Source organism: Egretta garzetta, unplaced genomic scaffold (genome assembly GCF_000687185.1).
Source record: "Egretta garzetta isolate BGI_Z169 unplaced genomic scaffold, ASM68718v1 scaffold163, whole genome shotgun sequence".
NCBI classification, from domain to species: domain Eukaryota; kingdom Metazoa; phylum Chordata; class Aves; order Pelecaniformes; family Ardeidae; genus Egretta; species Egretta garzetta.
Window position 1 is genome coordinate 2,545,407 of NW_009259308.1, and position 12,949 is coordinate 2,558,355.

At 39.4% G+C, this 12,949-nt stretch overlaps 1 protein-coding gene across 1 annotated transcript in view; it reads left to right on the forward strand.

The window, feature by feature from the left end:
- The first annotated feature begins 774 nt into the window (after nt 1–774).
- Nucleotides 775–12,949, forward strand: part of NEGR1 (neuronal growth regulator 1) — a 161,305-nt gene continuing 149,130 nt past the window's right edge. The window contains exons 1-2 of the mRNA XM_009636145.2: nt 775–884; nt 4,471–4,703. Coding sequence (XP_009634440.1) covers nt 775–884; nt 4,471–4,703 — 343 coding nt within the window. The remainder of the gene's footprint in view (nt 885–4,470; nt 4,704–12,949) is intronic.

Genomic DNA, 12,949 nt, shown 5'->3' on the forward strand with positions numbered 1-12,949 from the left:
AGACTGCTTTGAGGTATTGAAGGAGCTTGTCTGAGGTAAAATATTTAACCTGTTTTCAAAGATCTTTATTTGGAATATTATTTTTAGTTTGAAGCCAATGTTATTCCACAATGTGCTTAGTCAGAGTTTGAACAAAAAAATGAAATGTTTTCTCCTAATTACATTTTTGGAAATACCTTTTGTGATTTTGTTTTCATCAAACTTGAAAATCTCCATGAACAAGTAAAAATCTGTTCCATTTTTAGGCCTTGGTTTTCATGTTTTATACGGCAGTTGCATACTGCATACTTTTTGTCAGTAAGTGGGGTATAAAAGGAAGTTGATTTTAGCGGGTTTTCATCTCTATCCATGAGACCCATGCACCTAGAAATTAATAAAGCAACATTTCTTATTTGTTTTAGGAAGTTATTTTAACAAAATACCTTTGCACATCAAGTAAAACAGCAAGAGGTCTCATATTCCTTTCTGCACTGCTGTATTTTCCCTTTTCTCAGCAGATGAGAAGTTTTTGAGAACCTTTGGGACTTTCAGAGCAGGCGCCGTGTGAAGGCTGTGAAGATGCTTTGGAGGTGCTGTGATGGCAGACCCGAGCACTGCCCTTCTCAGCATGGTTTTCTGGTGGTTTACTTTGCATCTGATGAAAATTCCACTTTTGTCTTTAATTAATAACCAAATATTTCAACTTTTATTATCACTTTTTTTTTTTTTTTTTTAAAGCAAGGCTAATTTTTTACTTGCAAGCTGCACAGAGAACAGGGAATTTGTAAGGCGAAGATGGTTTTGTCTGCAGGTAGAAGAGAAGGCTGGTTTTCTCTCTTGCGGGAAGATGTGGTGCTAACACTTTCTTGGATATTTTTGGATGTGTGCGTTTGTATAAACAACAAGTGAGTTAAGTAAAATGGTAAACAGTCACTGAAACTACAGGCTGCCTTCAAAAATACTCATCTATAACTGACTGTATCCAGCTGCTGCAGAAATACCAGTAGAAAAGAAACGCATTGTAGAAAAATGTCAGTGAATCTGAGGTTTCTCTGCTTCTCCCCAGTCTTCTGTTCATTAGAATCGATTTGAAAATGTTCATAAAACTTTGAAAGCAGCTCCTTGCCTTCTCCAAATGGGACCAGACCCTACAAAACTCCTCCTGCAGGGATTCACAGACATCTGCTGTGCTCTCCATCCTCAAAGTGATACTTCCCCGTGACATCTCAATTCTCTGCTATATAAACTGTGATTTTTTATCCCGTATCATACGCAGCTTCTCTCAGAACCCTTTCAGATTTCATGTTGAGATCATTAATTAAATGAATAGTTATTTTCATGATCCATTTCTGATGAATTTCAGCCTGATGCTTCTAGTTTCTTATTCCTAAAGGGAATGTCATTTTTTCCTTTAAACAATACCGCCATATGCTTAAGCTGTGAAATCACCATTTTCTCCCACCTAACAGTTTCCATAGTTGCGCTATTTTAATGTTTTATCAAAGAGATGAGATCTATTGCATTCTCTTCTTCTGTTGGATTTCCTTCATGTAAAAAAACTCTTTATCAAATAAAAATGTCCCATTAGTCTGTTGCACTTTGTATTACCTTCCTTCAAGTTTTAAAGTTGTTTTAAAGCCTTAAATTCTATTGTGGGCATGGTGGTTAGCCTAAAATTTGCCTGATTCACTCTCCTCATTTCCTTACATGTAGATAATACATTTATGATTTCCCAGTCACATAGCATCACTTTCAGATTGTTTAAAAAACCCCCACATGCTCCTGGATTTGCAGTTTCATGCTCTCAAACGTGACTCCATTAAGGTTTTTCTCTGCCCTTGACTCCATTAGTTGCTCTGCCTTTTCCTGCGTGCTAGATGTCACCTTCTTTATGGAAAACTGGAGTATAGTGCTCATTTAGTTTTTGAGCCATGGTTAAATATCCCTAATCTCACTGCAGACAGGCTCGGTTTTTTTCATCAGCTCATAGAAATGAAGTTCCTTCTGCATGCTCTCTCTGTCCTTTTATCCCCTCACTTCTCAGTCACTGAGGGGGACCCTCCTTGCTGGCTGTTCCACCTGGACACCCTTCTCCCAGCCCTATTTTCCTATGCTCTCTACTCAAGCTATCACCATTTTCTTTTGCTCAGGCCTCATTCCCTGTCTCCAGTCTTCCTCTTTTTATGACAAACATTTCCTTGTCTATGGCAAGGTGGTACTTGAAGTATTTCCAGTGTTTGTATTTTCCTTCTATTCTCATACTCCACACAGTCCTGTACTCTGCTGGTGTTTACTAGTTTTCTTCCCATCATTATGTTTTCTTTCCTCACTTGCTGCTCTTTCATGTGTTTTCCTGGCTGCTCAAAAAAAAAATCATCGTTCTGGCTGAAGTTCAAGACAGCATCCCTAGGCTGCCTCGCCTAGGGATTGCTTTCCCTGTCAAACACTGCAAAGTAGAATGTAGACTGCATCATCCCAGCATCAGTTGACCACACAGTCAAAGTGCCCGGGGGATTGAGGAGTGGCCTTTAGTGTCCTTCCTCTCTCCTGCTCTCCCACCTGTTCCCGGTGCCACTCCTCTCTTTCCAGATGACAGAAAAGTTTGATGGCTACTCCAAAGCCACCAGTTGCCTTAAAAATTAGAGCATCTCCTGGGACCATTTTTATCCTACCAGCCTGTGTACCACTGAGTGGCTGGGCCCCTCTCCTCTCTTTCCAGATGACAGAAAAGTTTGATGGCTACTCCAAAGCCACCAGTTGCCTTAAAAATTAGAGCATCTCCTGGGACCATTTTTATCCTACCAGCCTGTGTACCACTGAGTGGCTGCTCCTCTAGCTCTACCAGCAACATGGGTTCCTCAGCTCCAGTACAGCTTTTCATCCTCTGGCATCACCCCCTTCCCCCCGGGCCACCGCTCTGCCCATCTGAGGTTCAGGAGTGCTGCACTCTCACACCAGTGCTGTCTCACCTCTGCAAGGGTCTTGCCCCAACAAATGTCTGATTTCCTTCTTATTCACTTAATTGCGCTAAGAACTACTGTCAATGTTATTCAACAGCTCCTTACCGCTTTTTCCACAAAGTTTTAGTAATTGTGCTTGACACCATACTATTCTTAGGACTTGGCAGTGACATTTAATAGTATCAGTGCACTTCTCATCATCTCAGTGTGCAAGTGAGCAACTTAAGATGGAAAGCTATTTTTAGAGCAAAATTACGAATGTTTCCTAATATGCAATACAAAATATTGACAACAGCAGTGTATTGCAGAGCCTAATTGCCTTAGTAGAAGGTTATACTTCTGTTACGCCTCGGTGGCTTTTTTTTTGGTTGCATATCTACAGAAAAGATTTTCAATTAACATTGACCTTTAATACTCCAACTGGTTTTTGAATCTACAGGTGGTGAAACGGACTACAAATTAGATTTTGCAATATACCTTGTTCTTTATATTTCTCAACTGATTAGTTTCAGACAGTTTGCAGTGCCCACAGTGGTGTGTTCAGCTCGCAATTCCCTTGCAATCTCCAGTGCCATGTTCAAACCCCCGAGATGTTGTGTAGAAATGCTGTCATACTCTTCAGATATATGTGTTTTCATTCTCCAGCTGTACTTTTTACTTATTTAAAAAAAAACAAAAAACAAAGTCTTTACTTTATGGAGGAATATTTTTCAACTACAATTTAGAAGGAAAGGAATCTGCCTGGGGTACATCTGCTTCTGATTGTAGGGGTGGTGTTATTCACCGAGCCCTGGTTAAGGTGACTATTATTCCCTGAAGAGCACTATTTTTAGTTATCGTTCTAATAATAATTGTAAAAAAGCTGAAATATGGCATAATAAACAGATCGCATTTGTTTGAGTCGCTACCATACTGAAGATGTTTTAAAAAATATTCAGAAGAACTATATTTTATATTTCATTATTATTGTCAGCAGGGAAATCCATGCTAATTGAATGTATATTTGCTTTAAATGAGATGCCTTGAATATGATTAGCAGTGACAAACCTAATAACCTTTTGAAAAGAAAAAAAATATTATTTTGGATTCTAAAAGGTCATTATAGTTTTTGTTGGAAAAAGTCTCTTGGTTCCTTAACTAAGCCAGCAGAAGTTTATTGTGTCTGAGGAAAAGGACCATAATTTTGCACAGGGGCACATGCCTACTGCTCATCCTTACAGGCTGAAACTGGAGCAGAGAGGGCTGCTCCAATGGAGTATTGAGTCCAATTCAGAAATAACTGAGACTTTCTACCTGCTGCTCCACTGAACACTCACAGCAGGAAAATCAGAAAGGAAGAACATAGCAAAAAAATGTATTTATGTTTATTGTCTGTTTGGTTTTGTGATGATTTGTGAATTAACAAATGACTCACGTTTTGGGGTTTAACTCTAATATGTTATAGCTGTATTCAGTCTACGAATCAATAGCAAGTTAATGGTATTTAAAAGCTCCTATGTTTTTATACTTATGGTTTCACCTTTTCTCCCAGGTGTTACTTGGAAGATGGAGCTTCAAAAGGTGCCTGGCTGAATCGGTCGAGTATTATTTTTGCTGGAAGTGATAAGTGGTCAGTAGATCCTCGAGTTTCAATTGCAACAGCAAATAGAAGAGAATATAGCCTGCAGATACAGGACGTAGACGTGACAGATGACGGTCCATACACTTGTTCTGTGCAAACTCAACACACTCCTAGAACGATGCAGGTGCACTTAACTGTACAAGGTATGTGTTAAACAACTAATTGCAAATCATTATTGCATGTTTTAAAGCTTTTTTTTTAAATTTCTTTCTTTCATTTTTCTTGGATGTATGTAGCCATAGACTTATGTGCCATTGGCTCTGGGTCCCTGCAAATAGATAATTAGCCCAGTAGGGTCTCCAACTTGCCAAAATCATAGAATCATCATAGAATCATAGAATGTTTAGGGTTGGAAGGGACCACTAGTGGTCATCTAGTCCAACCCCCCTGCAGTGAGCAGGGACACTGCTAACTAGATCAGATTGCTCAGGTTTAAATCCTCACTCCTGCTCTGCTGACAATTGAACAAGATGTAATAATATAAGAGGAAAATGCCAGTACAATAGTCAAGGGTACTCTGGTACTCTGCACGTATCTGTCAGTTTGGTATAGGTCTCCTGCATGGCTCAAAACTTGGTTGTTTTGCATGGTATTCAGCCTAGTCACCATGTAAAGGTGCATAATCAGGTCCTGAGTTCACAGAAGGCTTGCAGCCTTTGCCTTGATACCAAATATTGTCAGGAACATCCTCGTTTTGTTTATGTTGTCAAGACATGTTCAGAAATAGCCAGTGCCACTACTGCAGCACGCCATGGAAGGGTCACCGTGGATCAGGACCCGACTGTCCCTGGAGAAAGAACAAGGCCACAAGACATGCTTTGATGGTCATGTAATAAAAGTATCAAATAACAGATGACTGATGGACGCAGTGAGACAGACACCAGAGTGCACTCTGTCATGCAGAGGTTGCAGGTGGCACGGCCACCAGCTGCACTGGCAGTCCAACAGCCCAGCTCCAACTTTCCTACAGGACTACTTTGCTGAGAGCTTTAAAGGAGGAAAACAAATGGGTTTGTGGGCTCCTTCAGAGGCAGTTCCTCAAAGGCAGTGTGGGAGAAAGCACAAAAATGCTTCGTCCTGCTGTGCATCAGGTCGCTTGTGCTCTTCCCAACACAGCTCAGCAAGGAAGGATTCGCCTGGGCATTTCATACCCCATCAGCAGCCCCACAGCCCCAAAGGTCTTCTTTCTGTTCCCATAGCACTCAGCTTGCCTGCGCACATGGATTGCATCCTACCCCCAAGAAGCTTTAAGTATGAAGTTTTCTGTAAATTTTATCAGCGTTTAAAAGATGCAGTCTTTCATTTGAGCACCTCAAGTGTCTTCTCTGGTGGTCTTCTCTGTGTGCCATCACAAGCATTGCTGCAAACCCAAGAATTAACTCATCAGCTTTAAAAAAGCTAAATTAGAATGAATAAAGCCATTTTTCAGAAGTAGAAATTGTATTAGATGTAGACATTTAATAGAAATTCATTAAAAACAAAATAAACAAGTGAAGACAAAATAAGTTGATTTTGCATTAAAATCCATAGTTTTTATTTCTTCCAGACCAGTTTTCTTACAGAAATACTAAAATCCCAATATTGCTAATAAGAATGGTCCATTTATTTCCATGAGACGGTTTTCTGTTATAAGTGCTGCAGAACAACAGTGTCAGTTTTACACACATAGTGGCAATATTTATTATATTGTTCCAGGGTGAACAATTCTTAGTTTTGATTGTCTTTATAATAGTTACTGCCCTTGTGCAAGGGGCTGAAAGATAAAGTTGGAAATTAATTGCATGTATAAAACGTATAAACAAGAGCTTAAAATTAATTAGGCTAACTACAAGTATATAGAGAAATAATAACTCAATAGTTAAAAATATGCATAATTATTAAGCGATCGCATTTATATCTTCAGAAATGCAAAGTATAACCTAAGGCTTTAACTTATTAGTCTTTGGTGTAATCGTCATTAACATTTTCTTTTGCATTTTTATGAGTAATAAAGCAATGAATATAAAACAGAAGAATTTAAATGGCAATCTCTATTAATCCATATGGCACACCAAAATCCCTTACAAATAACATGTACGAAATACTTCTCAAACTAATTTTCCTTAACCACTGGACCTTCAGACCCCAATGGTATGTAAGAGCTGAGTGTACTTGTTGCATAAAGAACATTATTTTATTAGTACAGCCCAAAAGCCAGCCATCACTTAATCATTTTTATAACCTTTCTCAGAGGAGGCTGTTGTGTGAAGACCCATAAATGTACTTTTTATGTGGGGGGGTTCTTCATGGATTGCAGAAGTATTTGTGTGCTATCAGATCAGGAAACCAAAATGAAGAAACTGTGACAGTATCAACTGTTATTTCAATTGTGTATATATCTTCAGTTACTCTAATGTTATTTCAGTTCTACTTTATGTTGGAAGTAGGGACCAGCTCCATGAAGCACAGCCAGAACAATTGAGCCATTTTCAAGATAAAGTTAAAAAAAAATCACTGTCCCTGTATTTCTTCCTGTGTATTTATCTTAGCACTTAGCAAGAAGGGAAAGCTGCTGAGCTCCCTGCTTGTAGATAAAGGTCCTGCATCCGCTGAGCAGCAGAGCGGATCCCATCTTGGTGATGATTGTGGCCATTTCTTTCCATTCCAGCTCATATCTTTATGTACATATTACTATAGATATTCATAATTATCAGCCGTGCACTGGACACTCAGTGGATTGGATGTGAGCCACAGCAATGGCTCATCCCACATGGATGGGATCCCACCTTGAATCAACATTAGGGTTTGCACGGTAACTTAGAGGGACCTGCATCACTCTTAACTGCTGTCATTATCTATCCAGTGGACCTGAATGGGACCTGTGCGTGTAAGCACTTTCAATCAGGTCACTTCGTACTTACACTGCTAATAAAGCTATTGCTTCACCTTCTGTGTGCTGAGACTCGGGAGGTAAGGATGCAAGATTCATGCATCCTTTGAGATGGAGATTGACCTGTCTGAAAGTACTCGAGACTGTAAAGGAAACATCAAACAGCTAATTGGTGCTATAAGCTTATATATCGTTTCCCGCTGAAAAGGGTTCATAGGGATGATATAATAACATTTTATGGAAGCAGTTTTATGTTTCCTTTTAATATTGTTCATAGCTTTGGATTTTGGGATTAGACACAACTTCTGCTATTGGGGAGAAATAAATGAAGGGAAAAGGAGGGCTTTTGCCGAAGTAAAATCATTCAGTCAAAGGGCTGGGTTTCCTTTTACATTGTGAATCAATGATCAGCAGCAGACCTAGAGCAGCACATGAAATAACAGGAGAAAAAGAACATTTAAAAGCAAGTCTCAGCCCTTTAAAATTCATCTGCCCTACAGGCTGCATTCTGTCGAGTAAAAAAAAATTGTGTCACAAATTGAATGAATAAAGACACATGTCTGATCATAAGCTCCCAAATAGGTTCAAACTCCAGACTGCAAAATTATTTGCTGTGAAACTCCACTTTAAAAGCTATGTAAATCCAACTCTCTCTCTTTTTTTCCTTTTTTGGGGGGGTGTGTGTGAGGTCTTTCTATACACACATACCCAGTAGCTGTCATTTTGAATATTCTCTTCTCTGCTATTTGGGCTGGCAATTTCTGAACGCATTCATCTAAGCGTTTCAGAGAATAAATGCATTTTAATGGATTAAAGTTGCCTTAATTTCCATGAGTAAAACATAGAAAGGTAACATGATTAGTAAATAACTAAGGCAGAAGGGAAGCAGCAGCCTCTCCATCACTGTCCCATGTGTGGATACAGGGAACAGCAAGAGCTGGTGGGGTTTGGCCACAGTCAGTCGAAAACTCTGGCAGAGCTTGAGGTTGAGTTTCAGTCTCCCAAATCCCTGCCTTAGCGCAGCCACCAAGTCCATTCTGGACCACTGTTACTTGTTACATAGTTTTACACCTTTTTGTACCAAGAAAATTAATCAAGATAGTTAATAAAAAAGAAAAAGGCCTAATGTGTCTTTAGCCTACATTTATATCAGTGAAAGAAAAATCCCATGAAAGAGAGGAAGATAATCCAGTTAACTGTATTTCAGTGACCTTACTGAACAGAAGTGAGAATTATGAAGTAATTAATTGAAAGTTTAGAAGGCAGGAGTTTGTAATCAATTCAATCTACCTCAGTGCCAGATGCTTGATCTGCAAAGCCATGAACTGCAGATGATTTAAACATCAGTTGTTTGCAACAGGAACGTAAAAAAATGAAATACCTCTTACCACACTACATTCTAGCAAAAGGTTCACATTTCTGCCATTTCTAATCTGCCGTTTATTCTACCAAAGTTTAAATTGCATCTTCCAAGCTGTGTTTCCCCTTCAATTTGCAAAAATATTAAGACATGTTTACCGATGTCCTTGAGAATTAATTTTGCCATGGGGCCGAGCGGCAGGTCACAGCCCAAAGTCTCTGGTTCTGGCCACATGTCAGGACGCAGTAATGATGCTATTGCACCATGTGGGGAAAGGGCAAGTCGGGCTTCTTGTTTGTGACTCCGGGGAGATAGAGGCCAGAACAGGGTGTTCAAAAGGACCTCAGCCACCAAGGGAGGGCTACCAGGGTGACAGGAGAATAAAGAACGCATCTGAAAGAGATTGCTTTGTTTAACCTAGCGAAATGAGGGCTCGGGGAGAATTTTGTTATGCTTTATTAATACACTTGGTGTGGATCCCATGAAGGGAGAACAAACATATTGGTTAAGGGAGAGCATTTTTACAAGACCGAGCAAATATAACTTAGCTATGTGTGAATTTTAATGTAAGATGAGGGAAAGGTGTTGGTCCCCATCGTGTTGTGGATGGGCTGTAGAGTGGCCAGGGTCTGGGACAGTGGTTCCTGGGGGTCTGGTGGGGCAGGGCTGACCATGATGTTGGTAAGCGAGGTTTGTGACTGTGGTCTTCCTAATGATGGCATTAAGGATCTGACAGCTCTGTTTGTCTCCTTGAACATGAATGAGGAGCCCAGTGATGCTGGCAGCAGCGCCAGGATCTGCTGGCACAGTCTGGATTGAGGGGTGTTTTCTCAAGGCTGTATTTTGTACTGTCATGGATGGACAGCTTGAATAGGTCTGCGGTTTAGTCTTCGAGGTGTAGATAACAGGTCTCATTCCCTTTGCCACCCCCTGTCTCTAACTCCCCGTGGTCTCTGCTGCCCTTGCTTACCCCCACTGCACCCTCTGCCTTCTCCATCCCACAGGAGCCCTATTCCTCATTACATCAGTGCTTTCCACCAGTACCAAAATGCTAATACTGGGGAATCAGTGACAAAAAAACTTTCTTACATTAGTTACTTGACACCTTAATTTTTATTTTAATCATGCTGGGCACGTTGGGGGCTCCTTCCAGGGCAGAGCCTGTGCACGTGAGACACAGTACTTGCTCCTGTTCTGCCCTCTCTGTGTCGTCTCATTTCTGTACGTAATCTGCACTTGACACAGTGTGCACGTGAATAATTCAGTTATCTGTGTAAATGCAATTTATAGATTCAGTCAGAAACCACAACCTATGTTTTTTATTTAAACATGTATGATATTTCCAAAGTAATACTCAAGGCCCTTTTTCTGTTTCATAAACCTCCTTAATGTCCCCTAAATATTAATGTATTGATTTAGTCTTTGCAATGTTTGCAAAGTCTAATTTGTTTCCTCAATCAGGCCAGGGGGGACTTGCATTTGGAGCTAATGAGATAAATCTTACCCAAATTTATTTAAAGTGGGACAAAATAAATATGCAAAAGGCTTCTAAAATCATATAACAACCACTTTCCAGCTAAAACTGACAATCCATTACTCTTTTAAATTGCTAGCACTCAAGTAGGATGTCAGTTTTCGTTATAAAATTAACTCACTGGTGCCAGCCACTGTTATCATCTTGTCCCTGCTCAGCACAAGAAGAAAAAGACTTAGAAAAATTGTTCCAGAGGTGGAGGTAGCTGGGTGAGATTTCCTCAGCAATAGAGGCCCCCCAGTCAAATGAGCCACACACTCCAGCACACAGCGTGCTTGGACTTGCCACTACCAAGGGCTGCATCCACAATCATTAATGCATCATTAATGACCGATCAGAGTGTTTTCTCCAGAATGTGTATTTTTTATCCATTCATTACATTCCTCCCACACTTGTACCTCTCACAGCATTCAAATGAGCTGCAGGGGCTCTCTTGCTCTAAAATATGTATGAATGGCTTTCACCCTTCTTTAAAAGACTTAAATCATGGAAAATGTTTGCATTAGCAGGTGATCTCATTTACAAGGATGTAAATCGGGAATATTTTATCTGAAGTAGAACAGGGCTGTACTAGTCTGAAACTCATAATTCTGCAGTGTTGGAGGCACTTTACAGTCATGCCTGCAACTCAATTTCCATTATAAGCCTGGAATTTGCATCTTCTGAAATCTGTAGGCAAAGGGTAATCTACACAAAATAATAATTTGCTCTCTGGTCCAAAGTATGTTAGTTCTGTCACATTTGAATTAAGTTGAATTAGTTGGTTTGTGACCCATGAGAGTTTTACAAAAGGTGTGTTCAGCAGAGTCTAAAGTGTCTTTCAACAACTTCTTGCTGTACACAGCAACATCAGAAGCAGAAGTAAAGAGAAAAACATACAGGGTAAAGCAAAAAAAAACCCCAAAACTTAGGTTAAATAACTTCACAATGTAATGCAAAGGGAAAAAATGTAGATGATTAAATTCTGAGTTTTGCATTTGTTAGGTAAGTTAGGTTCTTCATCCCCTCATCTCCAGGCTAGAGGGGTGCATAGGCAGCCTGATCCTTCCTGCTGGCACAGCATCTCTTGTCCTTTCTAAAGCATCGGTCTGGTAAGCTTCTGCGCTATAAACAGGACAAAACCAACCAGTTGGAAATGATGTGTGAAACCCAAAATATAAAAAAGATTATTAAACTTTTAGAAAGAAAAATTTTAAGAATTATTTTGGAAAGAAAGCCAATTCAGAATGAGAATTTATCGAAGAGTGAGCTGGTGACTGTGTCTGCTTTGCGCAGTGGATCTCTTCTGGTTTTTACTGGCATTAAGGCAAAATACAGGTCAAATCTATTACTTTGCATAAGAATGATCTAAAGTGGATGATATGAACAAAAACTCTTGGGCCAGCTTTTTTTTTTTTTATTTTTATTCCTTCTTAATTAAAGTGCAGATAACCTCCGTAGTCTTCCACATCTCAGTGAAAAGGCTTTTATTAAGAAATTTACAATCAGAAGTGTTTGACTTTGAAAAATGTGAAAATAATTTCATAGTTGGTACCACTCAGTCAGGATTGTGGGTAGCCTTATCAAGTGTTTCTAGAGCTCTGACAGCATACACCCCTGCCTAAAGCGTTAGCATCATGTTGGACACTAGCAGAGAGAAGATGCTGACTCCATGACATCTTGTGTCTGGGATGGTTGTGGAGCTATTAGCAAACAGTCACTCATAGCAGAATGTGATTGCATCATATAATGCAAGAAATTATCAAGGCTGCCAAACCTGCTCCCTTTAAAACATTTTATATTTATTGAATATGCTTTTTTTAAGATTTCATATCCATTGAATATGCCGCTCCCACTGAATTCAATGGCAAAAATCCTGATAGTTTCACTCAAGAAATAGTCAACATTCATTGCAAGACTTGCTTGGAAGGCTAAAATTGAAAAGTTGTTTTTTCCATTGTACTACCTCAGAAATGCAGTTGTCATCTGAAAATAGTGTGGCAATGCAGACATTTTAATTACAATTACTTTATCCAAATGCAATTTCATTTGAACGGAACCTCCAAAATGTTATTTTGTAACTGTAACAAACTGCAGGAGTTTTATTTTAAAGACATAAAATTTGGCTTATAACACTTTTAAGGGTTTGGTTATATGTAAGTACATGGATGGTTTAGTGGTGGGCTTGGCAGTGCTAGGTTAACAGTTCGACTCTGTGATCTTAAAGCTCTTTTCCAATCTAAACAATTCTATGATTCTATATTCTTCTCACCGCCCTTAATACGGGCTGTTATTTGATCTCTGAATGCCTCTTTGCCACCCTGTTGATTCAATTAAAGGCAATTGGGCTGGCCTGGAAAAACTGAGATAGTAATTATTTTGTTATTCATTGCCATCATTTCCACATTGCAAGTGGGTTTGGAACTCTGTACCTTGAGTAATCAGTATAATATTTTATTGGACTTTCTGCTGCCTATCATGATGAACACTGTGATTACTGTGATTTATCTGATTGTTTTTTTCATTGGATTTCCTGGTATTTCAACTCCTGTAGTTTTAGACTCTCAGTCGTCAGGAGAAAAAAAAGGTGTCCCAGGTTTAAAAGTTTAATTTCTGCTTGGAGTGATGTTAACAAAGAGAGTTAAAT